Genomic DNA, 21,717 nt, shown 5'->3' with positions numbered 1-21,717 from the left:
GGCTAAACACCCTCAGCTCCATCAGCCTCTCCTCATCAGACTGGTGCTCCAGACCTTTCACCAGCTTTGTTTCTCTTCTTTCACCCTCTCTAAGAATGCCTTGCTTCTTTTCATTGTGTTGCCACAGTCACAATCTCAGAATGTCAAAGGTTCCTAATAGGCACAGTCATGTTCTTTAAAGGCTTCATGTGTTTCACACCTTCCTTTCGGTATTGTCATTTTTACTTTATATCTTCCCCCCCTTTTTTAGATACTATTTGAATGCAGGTTCTGTAGAAATCTTTAGCTAATATTTCTGTAGTTTATGTGTGCTGTTACACATATAAAACAAGGAATAAAGATTTCTGAAGTGACTTATTGATGGCCAACATTTGATACCCTGCCTTTTCTTGTCAGAAATACTCCCAGATCTCTGAGGCCCGGGTGCAGTTGTGACAGAGTGAGTGGATGGATGTTAGATCTGCCTGGTGGTTTTACTCTCATCACCAGAATTTTAGGACTACAGTGTTATGAAATTCACTGCATTTAGGGAAGATATTAACAATTTACAGAGTGTTCTTTTAAAAGGGTGGTGGGGGCAGGTGTAAGGGTGGGGCAGTGGTGTAGCAGATTTATTCCTGAGCTAAGGATTCCAAATTTAATCCCACTGCTGGCCATAACCTGGGGGAAATGGAGTTTGAGTTGAACTCTAATCTCTGTAGTGGTCTAGAGCAAAGGGGCTGTGGAAGTGCAGTTCCACTCCCTGCTTGCCTGCACACCAACATTTCCATAGGAAACCAAAGTGTGCAGAGACATGGTGCATGTCTGTCCATCCCAACAGGCATTGGAGATAGACCAGATCTGGGAAGTGCTCCTGATTCCCATAGTTTTGACAAAACATTTAAGGTTCATGTAATTTGTCAGAAGACATATCAGCAGACTTCTGTTTATGGAATGACTTTGTAACAGGATCTAGCAATGATTTCTCTCTACTCCTTACATCTTTTCTATAACATATGGCTGTGATCTGGGTCTGACATGATCAGAGTCATGTTTTCCTGTAATTTTAGGAGTGCTTGTGGTACTGGGTCATTGACCAGAAGTTGAAGCTACAGGTTTTTGGGTTTTTTTGAGTCATGAATTATAAGTATTGAAATTCTTTAAACATAGAAATTGGATAAATATGAAATAGTATAGAATGATTTTCTTTTTAGCTCATTGTCCATGCCCAGTGTGTGAAAACCTTTTTAAGATTAATTAAAGGTAAGATTTAATTAATGGTAGCTGGTTGTGCTTTCAGAGATAGATACAAAGTTGTCTTCAAAGTTTATATTGCTCATAATGAGCTAACAGTCATCTGAATGGAGGCCTTAAAATCATTAGGAAGAGTTTTATATTAAATATGACATAAAACAATATTTCTATTACTTCTTAGCCACCAGCAGGACTGAGCTAACTATATTAAAAATCATGCTCAAACTTTATTTAAAACATTGCCACTTACTGTGACATCATTGATGAATAATCCGCAGCTGTTAGACTTGAATCATTACCTGAAATCCCAGCTGCCATGTTAAAATATATAATACATTTGTAGTTAGCAAAATTCAAAAACATGATTTCAAAGCCTCATAAACATTTGGTGACTGGTATCCAAAATTATAAAAAACAGCCAGTTGTTTAGTTCTCTAAACAAGGATTTTTTTTTTTCCCTGAAACATTAACACTTTAAAGGAAACATAATTCTTTCTGTAGATGGCTTCATAATTTTGAACATTTGAGGTTGTCAGTGCAGAAATATAGACAGGGATGGACACACCAAACATAGTATTTAGCATACTAAATACTAAAGTATCTAGTTCTCAGTTATTGAGATTATTGGATGATGTGAATAAGATTTTTTGGTTCAAGTTCTAGAAAAAGATTATTCTTTCACAGATGCTCACTTGTGGGTGATGGTGCTGCTTCTTTAGAATTGTAAAATGTGCTCCATGTTAATGGATCCTTCTAATTTTGTGGATGTGGTCAAATTCTTGGAAATTTGTAGGAAGTGTGTTAAGGTTTTGTTTTCTAGTAGATAGAAATCTGCAGAGTACACCTAACCTTTCTGTTGACAATTACTGATTTTACCTTAGCTCAGGTTGCATTGTGGTTTCCTTCAGCAGTTGTATTCAGGGATTCAAATTCCATCAAGACCTGATCTTCATTTCTACCAAAGAATTGGATCTATTAAAATATAATTTTCTTGACTGGATCTTAGTCTCAGAGCAAAAACATCTGAATGTTACTGTTTTGCCCCTACCTCACTGTGAGATTTAGTAAAAGAGAAAAAACTTATCTGTAGCTGGTTTTCCTTAGTGAAAATATAATGCATGGCAAAACTAAATGAATTTTTATAAAGCAAATAGAAATAGATGAAAATGCCTTATTAGTACTTAACATTTAGTTCCCTCCCTGGAAAGAGGGCAGACCTCATTCCCAGTGTTTTGCACACCTATTAGGTGTATTATTAAAGGAGCACCTCTACCATAGGCCTCAACAACCTCATTCACACCCAATAGCAAATAATTGCTCATACAAAAGGGTGAGGGTTTCTTCCCTACTTCGAGAAAGGTTGGCTCTGAGCAGCTGAAGCGGCAGGTGAGAAGGAACCATACATTTACAGGCAGATCAGCCTTGGCAGGCTGCCAGGACGATCCAAACCTGTGAGGTAACTTGTTTAACACCCTCCCGTGCAGAAGTGTAAACAGCAGGTAGCACAGGCAGGGTAAAGCATCACCTACTTTGGTGACAGTGCTTCGTAAATACCGGAGGAAAGAATTCCTCTCCACGCCAGAAATTGTCGCACATAAATATTTGTAATAGTTGCTATGGCAGTTGAGAGGAGAAAGATGAAAATCAGAAAACAGTGAAAGCTGTCTGAAAACAAAGAAATGTATCCAGAGAGTAAGCTCAAGTACTGGAATTTTTATTGCCCTGAATTCTTGTTATGGGCCTTTGATTGCAAAAACACCACTCCAAAACAAAAAAAAAAAAACCAAAAAAAAAAAAAAAAAAAAAAACCAAAAAAAAAAAAACCAAAACCAAACCCTCCAAATCCAGTAATTGTATCTTTATATTTAAATATAAAATATATCTTTATATTAATATATCTAATATTAATAAGCTCAGATGCTAAAAAGTGGCCTTCATTAATTGTAGTTGCCATTTTTAGCATCCATGAATCTGATTGTGCTTTATTCTTGAGTGATATCCTTAAATTTTCCAGAATAACTCATAACAGATAGGAATCTGGGGTGAAGTACTTAGGCACAGTATTTCAGCTGTGTTGGATGGGGCTCTGTGCTTCAGCCCTGGAGTAACTCAACACCTACAGATGGGATAGGAAAAAGATGTCTTTGAGAACACCCCATCACTTTTCTGATGGCAAACGCTTCATGCAATTCATTGTTTCCAGCATCCCCATAACATTTTAGAGGGGGAACTGAAAATCCTGTGCTGGGAGTGTGTGGACTGATCTTTCCACAGCATTGAAACTTATTCCTCTCAAGACACTAATATTTACCATATAGTATGCTTCTCTTTTCAGAATAACAAATCTGGGTATCCTCCACAACTGTTAACTTTTGATTTTCAACTTCCTTAGGTATTTTTGTTTTTCTACTGCTAAATATGAGGCTTTCTTGTCTGGCATTTCCAAGCTACAGTAATTGATTCTTAGAGAACAGTATCTTTATTTTAAAAAATTTCACTTAGGATTGTTGATGTTGTACAATTGACCACTTTTACAATGCCCTGAGTTTTACACATTAGCACAGTTATAACTAAGAGCTTTTCACAATTTCCATTATATAGTAAAACATTATTTTCAGGAATTTAGAAGGTGGCTATAAAAAGCAACTGTGGGCTGCAGTTTTACACAGAAAATCTTCACCCATGAGAAAATTATTGTCACAAATGCTGAAAGCATCAGTCAGTATGTGTAGCTATTTTTAGGTGGACTGACTGAAAATTAAATATAGCAATTCAGTGGTTTAAAACATTTTTTCACACTCATGTACAGCCACCAGGTGTAAAACACCCCGTGGTCCTGATTCTCTCAGGGTTTCTTTGGTAGTGCTCCAATATGACAAAAGAAGCTTGAGGCTCCATAAAATAGTGCAAAATTTCCAGGCACAACTGACTTTTCAGTTGATGGAGAAAGCCACCATTATATCATCCTGAGTGAAGGAGGGAGGAATTGTGCCTTTCTTCCTTAAATCCTTGAGCGCAGGGAGTGGAGCAGAAATATGAATACACTAAGGAAAGAACATCATATATTCTGGCTAAGCACGAGCAATTGGTACAGATTCAAACAAGCCCTCTTTGTACAACTGTCTATTTTTCTTAGTCTACAATGTGAACAGTTTTCTCCTTCAGGAGCCTCAGTATCTCAGAAATAGAAAAGTGTTTAGGATCATTTGCCTTTCTTGCATGTATATTTGCAAGGTGTCTAAGCAAGTGCCTAGTGAAGAACTTGGTAGCAAGGGGAAAATATTTCTTTAATTTGTATTTTGATTTAATTTCACAGGATCAGTGGTCCAAAGAGTATGTAGTGTGAGCATTGCAGTGTCTTCATAAATTCTACAAATAATAAATGATTGTCTTTTCAATTGGGCAGGAGTGGTTTCACAGGAATTAGAAAAAAAGGAATGATTTGTAAATTTTCATGTAAGCCCCTCTTTCATGGTAAACACTCTATTTTTTATCCAAACCAGGTAACTGTGGTCACATGTTAAGACATGCCATTGCCATATTTACAAAAACATCTTCCTGGTTTTGCTCACAAATTCCAAATGCCCAGGAGTACCTTACTTGAAAAATTAGCCTGAAGAACAGCTCCTGTTAACATGATGTTTTTGCTTCTTTCTCTTCATGTTATATTATTTACTAATTACATTATCAGTTGTTTTAATATCAGCACCCCATGTGAAAGGCAATAAGAAATGGCCTATGCATATCCTAGCCCCAGCTCCTTGCTAATTACTGATATGACAAGTGAAAGCAGCTAGCACTGGATGGAAGGAATTAGTTACATTGATACAAAGAATGATGTTGCATCATTCAGAAGGTGACAAATTATTGGAGATGGAATGCAGGAAATGGGTCACTAAAGCCGTGGCTGCAACACATTTTCAAGTCTTTTGCTGTTGCTCTGCATTTCTTAATAACACATGATTTGAGGGAGGTGGTTTTGTAAAAACCTCTCCCATTGTTAAACATAATTCCCTTTTACAAACTACATTGTACTTAAGCTTTTAAAAATCATTGTTTTGGTAAAGAATATGTGAGCAAGCAATGAACAGTGTTCAGCCACACCTTGAACAATGCATCCATCAAATGTGAGGTCAGACTGCCTTCTTTCTGTCCTTAATTCCTATCTGTCATTTCTCCATCTTAAAACAAAACAAAGCATTGACTGAACTATGAATGGATCACTATGGCCCTTGTTCAAACAGGACTTTTTCAACATAAAAGCTTTTAGGGATGACTGAAGACTGCAGAATTAGCCCCTGTGTTTTAAATTAATGTTGTATTTTCTGGATGTTTTAGGTGACACTCATGTCATGAGAAATTTGAAATGTGAATAACAGCTACCCTGGCAGTAAGGCTGTTACTTTTATGGAAACTTTTTTATGTTAAATAGATTAGTGCATTTTCCTTTGTATTGCTTTGACTTTGAATATGATTAATATAGTAACAACAATTGCTTAGCTGGTAGACCAGCTGTTTTTTTTTTTTTTTTTTCTGAAAAATCAAATAAAATCCATAGATCTTGTGAAGTACCTAACAATAGTTGTTTGCATTTTTTCTCTTGGACTGGGCTGTTTCCTCCATGATTTTCCTTTCTGTGGGCCTCTATTTTCCTCAACTGAGTATGAAATAAAATATCAAAGGGACACAGCAACAATGTTTGTGGATTGAATAATGTAGATTGTTAGATCTGATGACTGGCATTCCCTTACTTCTGGCATCATTACTTAGGCTGAAAAATTTTCAACTTAAATATGATTCATATTTCTTTTCTATCAATAATATTAATGTCAGAATGGGGTTGTTAGCATTTAATTAATTATCTGTGAAGGGTCTTGAAGTCTGCAAGTGGCACATGATTGAAAAATACGATGACACTTAAACACCTCCCCAAATTTATAGTAGAGGCTGCTTCTTCATCCCAGTTTCTCTATAGATGTTTCATGGATCTTCACAGAGTAACTCTTATGTGAGAGCACATGTGTGACTGTGTCAGCCACCAGGAGCTAAAGCCAGGCCTCAAGCCCTAATTAATTCAGTTAATATCCCATGTAATTTAAAGCATTATTTTATTGTTTTAGCTATAGTCCATGCCAAGTTTCCATGAGGGTTAGCTTTGCCATAGAATGTGGTCAAGAAATCTAAACTGTTTGTGTAAGCCATCAAGCAAGTAGCTGCATTTAGCAGTTTTAATTCATTTATATAGCACAGATTTGGGCAGGGCTGGCTGTGGAGCGTGGATGTGCTAGCAGCTTATTTAGAATTATTGTTTTTGTATTTATTAGGGCACTGCTAACAATTCAGCTTTAAACACTGGTGAGCGAATGGTGGAGCTGAGAACAGTTGCTTTGATTTCACACGCAGCAGATATTCCACTCTTAATTTTAGCTTTAGACTTTCAAATGGGGAAAGATGTATATGCAGGTTGTGAGTATGGCTGTGAAAACTGGTGCTGTGTTTTAATTGAGATTAAGTATTTTGCTTGCATATGTAAAACAAATGTACTAAAAAAAGTAAACTCACTGCCACCAAAACTGAAAACAAGGCACTCTGGAAAATATATGCTGATATATAACTGGCTAGAATTTCCTTCATTTTGCAAAGCCACGAGCCACATGCATCAGCTCACCACAAAGTCATTAGGTCTTTTTAAACTCAGATGAAAAACATTAACAAATACCACAAAAGGCTTTAGTATGGCCCCTTTGTTCATTCACATATGGCAGTTTATAACTCCTGCACCACTTGGGTCGTGTGTTTGTTTAAGCTGCCTCCATCAGGCCAGCCCTGAAAGAACAAAAGACATCTTGAGCGATCCTAAGCAGGAAATGGGCTAATCTAAACATGGCTTGTGACACTATAAGTAGAATAGAAAGGGGAGGGATTGATTAGTCATTAATGTCCAATTGACTCCATATGGATGTTGCAATAATAAGGCCTTTTTCAGTGCAGTAGCGGAGTTATTGAATTAGAGGTTTATGTTTCCTCAGAGCTGACCTTAGGGAATTCCCAGTTGGTTCTTCTTGTTGATGTTTTAAAGAGAATGGAGTCTCTTAGCAGGCAAAAGGAAGTCTTATCAGAAGGAAATGTTGCTTGGATATAGCTAACCTGTGCTTCAGTATATTCTCACCTTTTAGTATTTACCTAGTGCATTTCAGAACCCTTGCAGGTGAAAAATCTTAGAGGCCATTTAAATATTGCAGTATTTCATGAATTGCTTGTGGCTTACTCGGTTTTTCTCCCCATTCATTCTCTGACATGCAGCCTGTGAGAAATGTTCACTGCTCAAATTGCAGCTGAATAATATTTGTTTAGCATTTGGAACAAAAGCTGCCTGACAAACAGAACATTTGTGTCAACCCTGTTCCAAACCTTGCCATGTTTCCAAGTGGGTATTTTGCCAGTGATGACAAGACATGCCAGTAAAGAATGGGAAAATCTGAATGGTGTTGGGGATGAAGAAATAAGAGGCAGGCAAGGGGCAAAACAGATAAATGTTTTTCTGCAGCTGCTGCATGTTGCTTAGATTACAATGAAGTAGCAGTAATTCTTGTAACTTTCTCTAAAATTGATAACCCAAAATATTAGTTAAATGACAACTCCTGTGTTCTAAGCTTGCCAAAGCTGCTCTTTCTATTCTGTTTTTTCCATATTTGTCTTTCTCTATTTGATTTTAACTGCTGCTATATGTTTCACAAAGGCTGCATTTGTCTGTACACAGGTTAAGAGCAGCACAGGGCACTACTGAGATGGTTTTTCATTCTCCCTGTCTTTATGGCATGTCCATATTTATGAGTAACCCATCTCTTGCAGTAAAACTCCTGTTTGCATGTTTGTCAGGTCCTGGTCTCTGCAGTGCTAGCTGTATTACCACAGACAGGGCCAGATCTTTTGGAGGTCACAATCAGTCTTTTCCAAACTAGGCAAATATGTCACCTCAGCTTGATGAATAACTGATGGTAGGAACTTTACTACTAGCCAGTCATTTTCATACCAGGAACCTAGAAAGATTGTCTGTATTTCTATGTATCCTGTCTTGGTGTGTGTCCATGGAAGATGATCTGCAGTACATACTCTAGATTAGCCAGATCTATTTATCTATTTTCTGGGGAGAAGTCGGGGGAAATGTATAACTTCAAACATGAATCAATGGCCATACTGTGAAGAGTCATTAAGAAATAACAGGGTGACTGACAAAAATCTCTTTCTTTTGCTCTCACTTCTTTTCTCTCTTTTCCTCAGCCTTTTTTTTTTCCTCCTTTCTATCACATCTATTATTGTTTGTTTTCTGGTAACATGTAAAGCCCAGTCTCAGGTTTTGTTGTAGGTGATGTGCAAAATGGAATGTAAACCACATCCCAGTAAAGACAGTAGGATTAACCCTATAGTGGCCAAGATTTCAGGAAGCATGCTGAGGGATAATGCCTGTTTTAATATCAATTTCATTAGCAAATGCAAGAACATCAGAAAAAGACAGGAATAAATAAATAAATAAATGAACGATGTAACAATTGTTATTTTATGTTTCTTAACATTTATTTCACATGAGGAAGTTTATCTTTCTTGATCACCAGATTCTTTTATCTCTCCAATATTCTCTGATTAGACAGCTCTTTAGAAATGAAAATATTGTTGCAAATTATTTTCATGAAGCTCTAGCATTTTAGATTTAGTCTGTGGTGTTTTCTTTGCTTCAGTATTGCTTCTAGAGCAGTATGGAATCCAGTTTTCACAGAGAGGTTGCCTGCCATATATCCATTAAAAAAAAATCACTCTTCTTTAATCTGATTTTAGTTTTGAATCATGAAAGTTATGACAAGCTGTGCAAATACAAAGGATCTAAGAAGTAAGGCAGTGAGCGCTTCCAGAAGCTAAAAGTGTCACTTTGAGGATAGCCCCTGTCTTTAGGCCAAAATATAGAGTTCTTTGCCAACTAAGCTACTAGGGCAGCCAAACTGTACTGCTTCTGCAATAATAATAAATTCTGACCAGGCTCTTAATTCTGAAAATCCCTCCTCCTGTGATTGCAGTATGAGCAAAGCATTAGTTACCATAGAGAGACAATTACCAATTCCTTCTCTTGTCTTGTCCTTCACTGGTACTACATTTCCATTTTATCTGTTATTTTAGGTTCATTAGTAATTAGAATTTCCTGAAAATATTTTCAGAAAGATTTAAAACACTTCCTTCTTTGCACTTGCATATACATTTTCTTTAAAAATTCCAGGTGTCTCTTTGAGCCGCTGTCAGTGCCAACGATAATTATCACAATAGGAACAAACTCCATACTTTGTTAAATCTGTTGAAATTGTTTTCATAGGGCACAATAAAGTCAAAATATCTGCTCGACAGGATGAAGTACCTTAGAACGACCAGTTTGAAAGCTTGTTATGTGTTTCAACTTGTAAGACCTCACTGAGCATATGTGTATTTGTATCATTAGCTCCTCATTTCTAATCTAAAAAGGTACTTAGACATTCTGACTTCCCCCCATGCTGCAAGAACTATTTTATTGTAATACTTTATATGCTGAATATAATTCTGTGGTTCTGAGACAGAAGAGCATGAAGATTATATTGCTTTAGTTATTTGCAGAAATTCATTTTGCAAATGCTTTTGTGATGGCCTATAGGTCAGCTTGCAAATATTTCCCCAGAGATCAAGCTCAAAGAACATCAACTCTTTGGCTGCTTTTTCAAGTCCTTCAAGTAAGGACTTGCATAAAGCAGATGCAGCCAGACTTGACCTTCTTGGGATGGTTGTAATTTATTACTCCAAGTAAGAATTGTTTTCTAACATAACCTTTCTATGAAAACAGATAATTTATGGTGGTTTTCTGCCTTCATTTTTTTTGCCTTTCTTTTTTTTTCTTTGCTTGTTTTTGTTTATTTTCATTCTGTCTAAATTACATCCAGATTAAAAAGACACCTATAATCTTGCTCCCAATAAAACTACTCTTTACCTGCATTACGATTGAAAAGTCCAAAATTGTGTTAGAAAGGGCTAAAGACAAACTCTGCCTTAGCTGTAGTGAATAAGTACCTTTGGGAAAGGAAAAGATGGAAAGACACCCTATGGATTCAAATATGTCTTTCCTGTGCTGTGAGTAGAGCAGCTTAAACACAAATTATAATTTTTGCATAAATAAGAATTTAATTCTTTTTGTCACCAGCTTCCTAATTTTCCACATACTAGTAACAGATTTTTATTACATTATCTTAAAAGATAGAACAACTGTTACATGCTGTGTTGGACTTTTCTCAAATTATATGGCTCTTTGTCCCAGTAAATATTTCAGTGTTGACTTACTATTTGCAACTTATTTCAGTTTCTAAATAAATACATCCTCTCTCAAAATATTGTCTCTTTGATATGTTTGGGGTCCAAGGCTTTTGGCAACGATGAGCAGAGCCTCATTGACCATTCACCCCCCTCAACTGGTCCTACCTGCAGGTCACTCTGCAAATCTGCTCTTCCCTTTTGCAGTAAAAGGCTGACTGCAGCCTCCTTGTAAATGCAGAACACCTGTGGCACGGTGCTTAACTTGGAACAGTGCTAAAACAGTTTTGCAGCTCACATTTGCCACAAACCTGTCTTCTTTTATGTGCACGCATGTTAGTATACAAATTGCCAAATTGGTGTCAGTTGTAAAGTAATGGCATGGGAGGCATCATAAATTACCAGGGTGATCCTCAGGAGAAGACACTGCTGTGTGCGAATGAGTGTTTTGCTCTCAGGGTAATGTATGTCTTCATCTGGCCCAGTAGTCAGCATATTGCCCTGTGTTGATGGATATAGTCAGCTTGAAACTACACTACATTTCACTGCACAATAAACATGGCTGTCAACACCATATAAAGCAAAATCAATTTATCCTGTATGGTCAGTGCATTTTAAATGAAATTAATGTACTGTGGACCTGGTGGCAAAAAGGTAGTGTTTTAGTTATGCATCCTCTATTTTAGGGCCCCTTTTTCATGCAAATGTGTTTCTTATGTAGAATTTTTAAAAAGGTGTGCCTATATAATGCTTTCAGTCTGAATTAGGAAAATTGATTTTTGCACAACTAAAAACTTGCGCCTGTATTCAGTAAAACGGTTCAGTAAAACTGCAGTGTTTTGTTTTACGTACTGTAAATAATTAATCTTACCTTATTTGGCAAATAAATTCATGTTGGTAGCTGTAATTGTTTATAAAAAAAGGAGATCTATTGCTGTATTAATTTTTTGTAAAGTATCTTGCCTTTTCAAGGTATTAAATTATATGACCAGTTTGGTGAGGTCTGAGACTGTCACTCTCCCACTGTAAACACTTTTTGCCTTTTTTATAGCTGAAGTATAGCTCTAAAAACATATCATCACGACTTCAGAAGTTTTTTCCTGTAAAGGCATGCCTTGGTCATCTGTTTCACCCCTAGTAATTAGTTCTACACCTCAGATCTGCTATCTCTAAACTCCCATAAGGCTTTGCTATTTGTGGTCAAGAAACAGGGCTGGATGCATACAAAATCCCAGTTAGGGCTGGCATGTACAAGCTGAATTGATGGCAGATAAAGACTAGGATACACTAAGGCACAGCAGGCATGGCGTGGGGGTGCTTGTCTCCCACTCTGGAGGGCTCCAATGTGCTGTGCATGTACCTGTTGGAGAAAGACAGTTTTATTACATATATGTGGCTCAAATCCTCCAAAACACATCTAGAATTCAATCAAAGCAGATGCAACTTCAAAATGTTCAGCTTCAAATAGAGTCGGACCCATACAAATGGCAGCATGTACCTGGTGCACTGTATAATTTATTTTATGAAATGTTTGTCACTGCTTCACTGCTCAAGCAGCAAAGTTGTTGTCAATGGCTTGTGTCAGCAGGCCTACATTCTCAAATGTAACTTTATGTGAGTTTTGTTGAGCATTCAGAGAATGTATTTTATGGTAAAGCCCCAAATGGAAACTTTATCAAATCTCCGTGTCTTAGCTGGGGAAATACCAGTGCAATTTGTTTCTTCAATTTGATGTTGGGTCATCTCAGCTACACTGAGACCATTGGTTGGCCCATCTCATTTTCTCTCTCTCTCTCTCTCTCTCTCTCTCTCTCTCTCTCTCTCTCATAAATCTGGTAGCAGGGAGAGAAAGAGAGAAAGCAAAAGCTAAAATAAGCACAGCACTGAAAGCGCTTTCCTAACGCACGTAATAATGTTTTGCATCCATCTTGTTTCCTCCTGCCCTGACGTTACAGGGAGTAAAGCAGTGAATGGCTCAGCAGCTAAACTACAGCAGTATTATTGTTGGCCAACAGGAGGGGCCACGGTGGCTGAAGCCCGGGTGTACCGGGACTCGCGGGGCCGCGCCAGCAGCGAGCCCCACATCAAGCGGCCGATGAACGCCTTCATGGTCTGGGCCAAGGACGAGCGCCGGAAAATCCTCCAGGCCTTCCCCGACATGCACAACTCCAACATCAGCAAAATCCTAGGTAAGTGCAAGGCAGCGGGCAGCCAGCTGCGTTGGCAGGTTTAGGTTGGATAGTAGGGAGAAATTTGCTGTGAGGGTGGTGAGGCACTGTAGTAGGGAGAAATTTGCTGTGAGGGTGGTGAGGCACTGTAGTAGGCAGAAATTTGCTGTGAGGGTGGTGAGGCACTGTAGTAGGGAGAAATTTGCTGTGAGGGTGGTGAGGCACTGGCACAGGTTGCCTGAGAGGCTGTGGATGCCCCATCCCTGGAAGTGTTCAAGGCCAGGTTGGATGGGGCTCTGAGCAACTTGGTGAAAGGTGTCCCTGCCCATGGCAGGGGGTTGGAACGTATGATCTCTATGGTCCCTTCCAACCCAAACCATTCTACAGTTCTATAAACTTCTCTAATTTTAGAACATATATTTTTCTGGGAGATGTTCACCAAAATTAGACTTACTGAAACAAAATGAAGATTCATGGCTTATTTTCATTTTCATTCCCATTCTTTTCCCTTTCTGCCCCTTCCCTAATACTTTTTATTGCCAGCAGCAGTGACAACATGCTTTAAAACTTAGTAGCATTGAAAAGGAGGGTTTTGTGAAATCTGTTGTGGTAGTGTGTCCCAGTGAAGTCCCAATAACTGCAAGATCCCATTAGAACACACTTGAACTACAAATCACCTGAAGGCAAAAGGGGACTTGCTAGAGTAAATACTGGGTTAAAGTTTAAAAAGTACAAAATCAAAATCAGAGGTTTATGTCAGACAGTGCAAAATCAAGAAAGAAACCTGGCACAGTTCAAAAGACCTGTACATGCAAACCTCACATCCAAAATAATGTTTGGTTCAAAACATTGCAATATTCAAAAAGCTAACCACTAGAAGTGTGCAATTAAAATATTGCTCAGGTAAAAATCACAGTAATTAATATTTAATTTGTATAGATCGGAACAATCAGGGAGTACTCCGTGGGTTTTGTTTTGCCAATGTGCAAATAAATGGACTCATTTTTGAGAAATTTTGATTTGCTTTTTAAGACCCCTCCAGAGAATTAGAAACATACGTGAGAATGAGTGGTGAAATGTTAAAACCTGTATTTGCTTTTTGAGTCTTTGAAGTGAAAGACAGATTCCAAATGTAACTCATAATAAATAAAAGTAAAAATCAAGTTTCCTCTGTAATCATTTTATTGTAAACTCTGAGTTCAAATACAAAGTTTGTCACATGTTAGTTCAATCAGAGGCAAGAATACATAGAAATAAATGTTACTTTGTCCTGAAACTTCCAAAATCTTTCTTAGTAGTTCTCATATTTTTGTCTACCATATAAGTGAGTTATATGAATAGCCTTTCAGTTTTGTATAAAACCTTCACTGTTTCAGTGTTGGCAGCTGTAGGGAATCTATATTATTTGTGTGCATTCTGTGAAAAAAACTATTAGGAGCATAGTAACTGTATTCATTAAAATGTAAACTTCCAGCATAAATATTTCAGAAGTGCCAGCAATTGAGTGTTTGTTAACCATGGAATTAACCTGTCAGTATCTGCTCTGCCACAAATAAGTCTATGTCCATATAATATCTGTGCAACTTTTCCAGGACAATGAGAAAAGAGACTGAAATATTAGAACTGACACAGAATATTGCTGGCTTCGGATAATATTTATACAACTTTTCCATTTGTTGATGTATGAAAAATGTTGGTAAAAGAATAGCTTCCACCCACGTTTACCACAGCTGTAATCGTTTTATTCATCTAAAAGACACCAAAAAGCTATTTTCTGCATTTCTTATTCCCCTCTCTGTTTAAGTGTTTAGATAGCTCCTTACAAACAATACAAGAGATCTGAATACTTTTGCTTCTTCCTGTGTACACTGTGTTAATTTTTAAACTTTTTTATTGGTGCAGCTTTCAATGAGAGTTTACAGTACCTGAAGTGGTGTATATAGTTACAGTGTGCTTTCTGTTTTACTTTTTGTCCTTCCAATGTGAGTTTGTGAAACGTAAGATTCAGTTCTGTGTGCTTATTACATCTGGCAAAAAAATAATGTGCATAACAGAATTTAAAATAGGTGTCAGTATTATGCCAAGCTTGTATCAGAAATTGAGTAAATTTAAGACGCCCAGACAGCAAGGGATTGTTCATAATTTTGCTGAATCTATAAGGTTTGATACTTTTTCTTCCTGCTACATAGCAAGCTATTAATATCTATTAGCAGGAGCGTATAAACCAAATTCTCATAAAAATATCAAAGAAGCCTGTGTCCCTAGGCAATGTGTTAGGCTTTTAACAGTGAAAGTATGGCTGCAGACTTTCCTTAACCACCATAGTGTGCGTGGTATTACAGAGGTATGGAATTACTCACAGATTAATGCTCTTATTGTAAAAAATTAAGTAGTCTGTTTTGCAGCACGAGGCTGAGATTTTGAGACTTAACTATTGATTTTAAGTGCACCCTATTTAATAGAGATTTACATATGCTTGGTCTGCAGCAATATCTGAAATTCAGGGTTCTTTTAGGGTGTCTCAGCTTGTGCAAGCCAATATATGTGCAGACTGATGTAAATTTAAATCAGTTTCTTTAACGAACTTAATTAAAATTTATTACGGCGAGAGAAGGCACGTTGAATTGTGTGTGTGCGCAGCCAAGCCCGCTTTACTTGAGCCCTCACTGACATTTCGTGTCCACAGGATCTCGCTGGAAGTCCATGTCAAACCAAGAGAAACAACCTTATTACGAAGAGCAGGCACGACTAAGTAAGATCCACCTAGAAAAGTACCCCAATTACAAGTACAAGCCTCGACCAAAACGCACCTGCATCGTGGATGGGAAGAAGCTGCGCATTGGGGAGTACAAGCAGCTCATGAGGTCTCGGAGGCAGGAGATGAGGCAGTTTTTTACCGTGGGGTGAGTACAATTGCTGCCATTGTTTTCCAAGATGGAGCACGCTGTTTGAAACCAAATAGAGTTATCTGTTTAAGTCGCTGACTAATGTCATTTAGAGGGAAAGGGTTTGAACCGGTAAGACCTTATTAAAAACATAAGATGGAATATGGAGCTATCGGCTTGCCACTGAATGCTGATTATGAGACTGATTGTGGAATTCTTTAAAGGCAAAAGAAGTTGTTTCCCATTAGCCTGAAAGGTTTGAATCATGTCTTTTGTGAGTTTTTAGTAAGCTAATCCATTCTGGGTTAGTAATGACTCCAGCATCATTTCCTAAATTAAGAAAAGAACAAAGAGAGGAACACAAAGGATTATTCCTGTGTAGAATAGGAGTCAGGAGAGGGGGAAAAGGGAGAGGAGTAATAGCAGTTGCATGAGGAACACACACAAATGAATGATATCAAGGTGTGAAGCTACTATGAATTGTTTTATATAGAGAAGTATGAATTATTTTTTTTTAACATAAGTTTTAGAAGAAGTCTTTCAAGTAGTGCACAGATAGACTGGGTAGTTTTATAACTCAAAATGTATTGCCCGAAAAGATCCTGGCACAGTTTTAAGAACACTGTGTGTGTTTTTAGGGCTCTTTCCTCTGGTGTTCAGCAGAGAAAGCAGAACTATGAAACATATACAGGCTAAGGATAACAAAAGTCCAGTGAAACAACTGCACCATAACTGATTTTTCTCTCCTGTTTCTTTTTTTTTTATGAATTAATCTGTGATGCTCAGTGCTCTAACACAATGTTTTGGTGATTTACAAAGAGTCTAAAAGCTGTTTCCAGTGCCAGCCTTTCCAAATTCACAATGTTCTGCTTATTTCTCTAATCACAATAGTCTCCTTTTGTTGGGTACTTCACCACCAGATAATTGACCTTGACGTCGATTATGTGCCCTTATTTTTGGCTTGGGATGCAGAACTCCTGTTGCAGTCAATTATTTTGTGGTACAGCCTGCAACAATGCGGGCTCTTTCTTCAATCAGTAAATAGAAGTGGTTTTGATATCTTTGAAACTATAGCCTTCCAGTCTATAGTTATGACATTGTTTTTTTTATTCTTCAGTCTAAGGGAAATTGTTTACTAATAGTCTTCCATCAAAATTGCACATAGGACACTAAATAGAAATCTGAATTTATATAGCACATCACAAATTATATTCAGATTGAGGGAGTGAAATTCTAGCTTACGTCTTCCAAAGCAGATTGACAGACCAAATCACATCTTGACAAGAAATGCAAAAGAAATGCCAAAACAGCAGTCTGAACAATTTGAGAATTATTTGCTAATTCAAAACAGCATTAAGCAGTACCATTTTACACATTAAATGTGATGGGTAAATGGGAGTGAATATTGAGGATGGATTTAAGAAAATTCTAAAAGTGCCTACCTAAAGAGTGAATTCCTATTAAAATATATATATACTGAAAGCTATTCAAAACTAAACTGGTGCAACATAGATGAAATATTTTTCTCATATATCCAACAGTGTGATCATGAAGACCATGAGAATGTCGCCATTTTTTGAAAGGATTGTTTCCAATTTCTGTTTATGCTAAGTCCACTTCACCATGTTCTATTATGTTGAAGAAGTTTAAAGTAAACTACCTCTGTGCAGTTATATGATGTTGCACTGGACTTTACCAAAACCAATGAGTTTTAGTTGCGCAAGTGATGGAAAAGGGATTATGAAGTCTAATGGATGCATTCAGTGGAGATGAAATGAGATCCATGTTGCTGTACAATGTGAACATAGATAACAGTCCTGAGGAATCACAGGCTGGGATTTTAAAAAAAGTATATTTTACTTCCCTGTGAATTCTCACTGTTGTCCCAAATTCCCCTTTTCCCTCAAGAATAATTTAAAACAAACTTATTGGAAGACACCAAGTAAAATTAGTGAAAAAGACAGACTAGAACATCTTTCTTGAACTGAAACATAAAGCATGGAATGATTTGTCTCAGCAGAATAGTTTACTAAGTAATGAAAAGCAACATTTCTTCCAAATCAGATTATAACTAAGTGAAACACAGTAAGTGAGCCCATCAGCTTCTTAAACTTATTCTTCCCTGTCTTTAACATAAATATCACATAAAGCATCAGCTGGAACAGTTTTCCTAACTGACCTCACACCCCCATTATTTTTCCACTGTTTTGATGGAACAACATAAATCGTCCTTCAGAACTGTAGACGTGAGAGTTGAGATGCTGTTTCCTCTTCACAGTGAAATAAGAGACAAATGTGGTTTTTCGGATTGAATATGCTCTGTGTTTACAGTAAATATTTCAGTGGAAGATAGAGAACAAAAGTACAAAATAAGACTCCAATGAAATGTGCCAAGTGCTTCATACTGCTTGAAGTACTGCTGGGGTTTTTTTGGTTGCCTTTCTTTTTTTAAAGAACAAACCAATTAAATTGGGAATGGGTGCACCAAAATGGCAACAAAGTATCATCACAGAATAAAAAGATAAGTAAGAGATGTGTGAGGAGTCAGGTACACATTCAAAGCAGGTAGCTAAAGGAAGTAGTAAAAAGCAAGAAAAATATATTTTTCCTAATTATGTTTGTATTTTTCTTATACCAAATGTCCATTTATGTTTTAGGCAATCCAGTAAAGGCTAGTTCCTGTCAGACTCCCTTGGGTGAGCCACTGGCTAACACAGGATAATTCTGCTATGGGTACAACCCCCCACCACAAGCATGGAGTTCTCCATGGCTCAAACTTTTTTGTTGCAAAAGGCTCACACTGCTCACTTCACTGAACCACAGTCTTTGACAAACTTTGGTGAGATGCAAAAAGGGAGTTTAGAGAATTTCAAGATACGAACTAGCCAGGATTTAAAATACAATAGATAAATAAGCTAATGAATGGCTAGGTTTTGTTCTGATTTTTGAAGAAAAACCTCCAAAGAATTGAATGAGAGTGAAGATTTCTTGGAATAAATTGGCCAGGAAATTAATGTTTTCAAATAATTGTAATAGAACAAAATCTGTGAACTGCCAAGTATTCTAAACAACAGAGTGGAACTTACAGTGTGCATAGGCCTTGCATTGCATCCCTACGCGAATGAATTTTGTTCCAAATGAGGCAGATAATGTACAGAAATAATTCATGTTTAATGCAGAGTATGTTAAAAAATTGCTGCTTTCAATATAGGGGAAGCTGAATCTGGAGCCAGCTATGTCTTTAAAATAGCTTAAAATGAGTTATTTTTAATAGTAAAATTATTAATGGAACTTGTGAATGATACCTTCAGCATAAATTAATCCCGAACAGACTTCTAGTGATTTACAATTTATCCTCAATAGTAGTTTTTTGTAATGCATAAATAAATGTGAGCTAACAAATGGATCATATATAAACCATAAATTCAGGTATTTTAAGTTGAGTCTGTCTTTTGTTGCCTTGTCTTACAAAGATAATTCATTGCTCAGTCATTTTTACAGTCTAATACCCTCTATATAGAAGTATATGCTATATACATTTCTCTGCAAAATTATGTAAGCAGTAACTTTTTTTTCCTGTGCTTTACCAGAGTAAGATGTTTAGAATAAAGCCTTTATAGTGTTTATAACTACTGTACACACGTAGTCTGAATGTTGCTAGGCTATGGTTTTGAATAAGTCTGTAATATTATACTCCTGTAGCTTGAACTTAAAGCAAGTACACAATGGGTGCTTTTGTGAGATTTACTGTTATTTCATTCCTTATGGGAATGTAAGTTTCAGGGGTGTGTAACATATGAGCGTTTTGCTTGATGCAATCAATTTCTGCTTCAGACATTTAAATAGCTGTCAGAAAATGGTTGGGAAGGGATCAGAAAACAATGGTCGTTTGCCAATTTAAATGTTTGGCTGGTTTGGCAATAGTCAAAAGAGGAACATTCTCCAGGAAAATACTAAGAATATTAATGGCACAAATTTGTGAGCAGGTCAGTTTGGCTAAGAATTTTCATGTTACTTACATTTTTACATCTACTTAAATATTTTGGGCCAAATCTTAAGCCCCAGAGTGGACAGGCAAGTTATCAGTGCTGGCAGAGCAGAGGAGAGTGACCCCTAGAAATTGTCCACATGAGGATTTCTTAGCCAAAGAGGAGATGATGGGGACAGGAGTGGTTTGAATCCAGGGTAGATAGAGGTTGCCACCATTCCTCATGGATCTGAAGAGACCAGAAGATTAATGTTGCTTTCTGGAAATCTTAACAGGCAGAAAACTTCCATGTGCAACTGAGCTGAATTGTAACCTGTAGCTTGCAGGTAAAGTATGTTTTTATCTCCCCCCTCCAAGGTTCTATGATGGTAAAACTCTAGCTAAAGACAATGATACAATGTGTGGAATTTAATATAATAACAGACTCCATTAACATGAATGCCTTTAAGATCTACAAATATAAGAAAACATAATGGCCAGAGTTGTAGGTTAGAAACTCCAACTCTTCCTTTCAGGGAGTATAGTGGGAATTTAAACAAATGCTCTGTTTTCTTCCCCAAAATAACTTAATTACTTAGGAAATGATAACACTCAACTCTAGTAACATATGCCATCCACATAATTTGTGATATTTTAAAATAAGAGTTTCTGGGATGTAATGTTGCAGCTAGAGCAGAATTTACAGTGACAACCTGATCAGCTGTAAATAATAACAGGTATTAAATCAGAGGTAGGTGTCCAGTTACAGGGGGTGTGTAGGTGCCCATGCTTAAGTGCTAGCAAATTTTTTGCTAGCAAATGGGTAGCAATTTGAGACCCTTTCCAATTAAGTGGTACAGTTACCACATGTTTACAGTTCCACAGTGAGATATAGGTAATTTAAAGTTATTACCCAGCCAGCAGCAGGCATGCACAGCATGTCTGATTTTTGTTTAACATGTAAAAAAGGACTGCATTTATGAATGACAAATTCAGTAAGCCTTTAACTTTCTTGCTATACCAATCAAGTTCTTTGACAATTAGATTCATTCAGTAGCTTGCCATGCATTTGCCTGGTGTGCTCCCAAGTAAAAACTACCTCTGTGAATTTGGCTTCTTTGTGCTCAGATGACCACCTCCATTTACACTTTGAAATGTGTGGTACTTGGACAAGTGTACCCAGTCCCACAGAAATGTGGATGTGCAGAACAGTTCTGCTGGCTGAGTTTGAAATACCAGGATTTCTTTTTCCTTCAGGCCTTAACAATGATAACCATCACTTCATCAACGTATCTCACAGCATTGTCTTAAGCAGACTTTTAAAATTGTTCTACTGCTTGTAAAAAGGCAATTTGCTTCTGAAAAAACACAAGCCTTTTGGGGAGGAGAGGTATAGAGATGGATATTAGTGTTCTGATACTTAATGTCAGCTGTAACAGCAGCAGCTTTGTCTCAATCATTCTTTGAGTCAGTTCTACAACTTCTGTTACAGGAGTTTTGAAAACTTTTCTCAAAGCATCATTTGGCATTGATATTATGCTATTCTTTGATGAAGACCTGGTGATGTTTTGTTTTGTGAATTTATGTATTCTAAGAAATACTGGTGAAAGATTATTATTTGGGCATATCAGAAAGAATTAAGTGTGTATGGCCTGGTGACAACTACATAGATTTTTCTATTGACCCTGTGTGGATTTCTTTTTCTTTTGCTTTGTGGAAACATTCATTAATGTGTTCATTTTCTTTGTCTAAAAGTTGTGGAGGAGATACTTGTGGGTTTTTAGCAGTAATAGCTTATACTCCTGAAAGCACGCAATCCTAAACCAGGAATGTTCCCATGTGAGGTAGGTGTTCAATTTTATGGATAAAGTATTGAAAGATGTTTGCAGAAAATCACTTGCAAGCAAATACATTGGCTGAAAATTGTTTTCACAGAACATTTATCAGACCATTTAAAAAGTGAAAATTTAGTGAAAAATCCCAAGCTGTTTGTAAATCATCTGCAAATCATCATTTGCAAACAGGAGTATAATGACTGTGTCAAATGAATTACTGCATTTTTGCTCGCTGCTAGCCAGGTGTACGAGACTTACACAACAGATGTTTGAATTTCTCAAGCTGTGCAGAGGCTGTAAGAGTCAGGCTA

The 21,717-nt window shown here is 37.1% G+C and overlaps 1 protein-coding gene across 6 annotated transcripts in view; it reads left to right on the top strand.

The window, feature by feature from the left end:
- Nucleotides 1–21,717, top strand: part of SOX6 (SRY-box transcription factor 6) — a 257,801-nt gene that overhangs the window by 231,223 nt on the left and 4,861 nt on the right. For 3 of the 6 annotated variants that reach the window (XM_058806755.1, XM_058806754.1, XM_058806758.1), the window contains exons 13-14: nucleotides 12,507–12,740; nucleotides 15,406–15,622. In XM_058806755.1, coding sequence (XP_058662738.1) covers nucleotides 12,507–12,740; nucleotides 15,406–15,622 — 451 coding nt within the window. Of the gene's footprint in view, nucleotides 1–12,506; nucleotides 12,741–15,405; nucleotides 15,623–19,867; nucleotides 19,919–21,717 lie in introns of those variants that run through there. The other 3 variants (XM_058806757.1, XM_058806756.1, XM_058806759.1) reach the window with 2 other exon arrangements.

Source organism: Ammospiza caudacuta, chromosome 6 (assembly GCF_027887145.1).
Source record: "Ammospiza caudacuta isolate bAmmCau1 chromosome 6, bAmmCau1.pri, whole genome shotgun sequence".
Taxonomy (NCBI): Eukaryota; Metazoa; Chordata; class Aves; order Passeriformes; family Passerellidae; genus Ammospiza; species Ammospiza caudacuta.
This window is presented reverse-complemented; position numbering and strand designations above follow the sequence as displayed.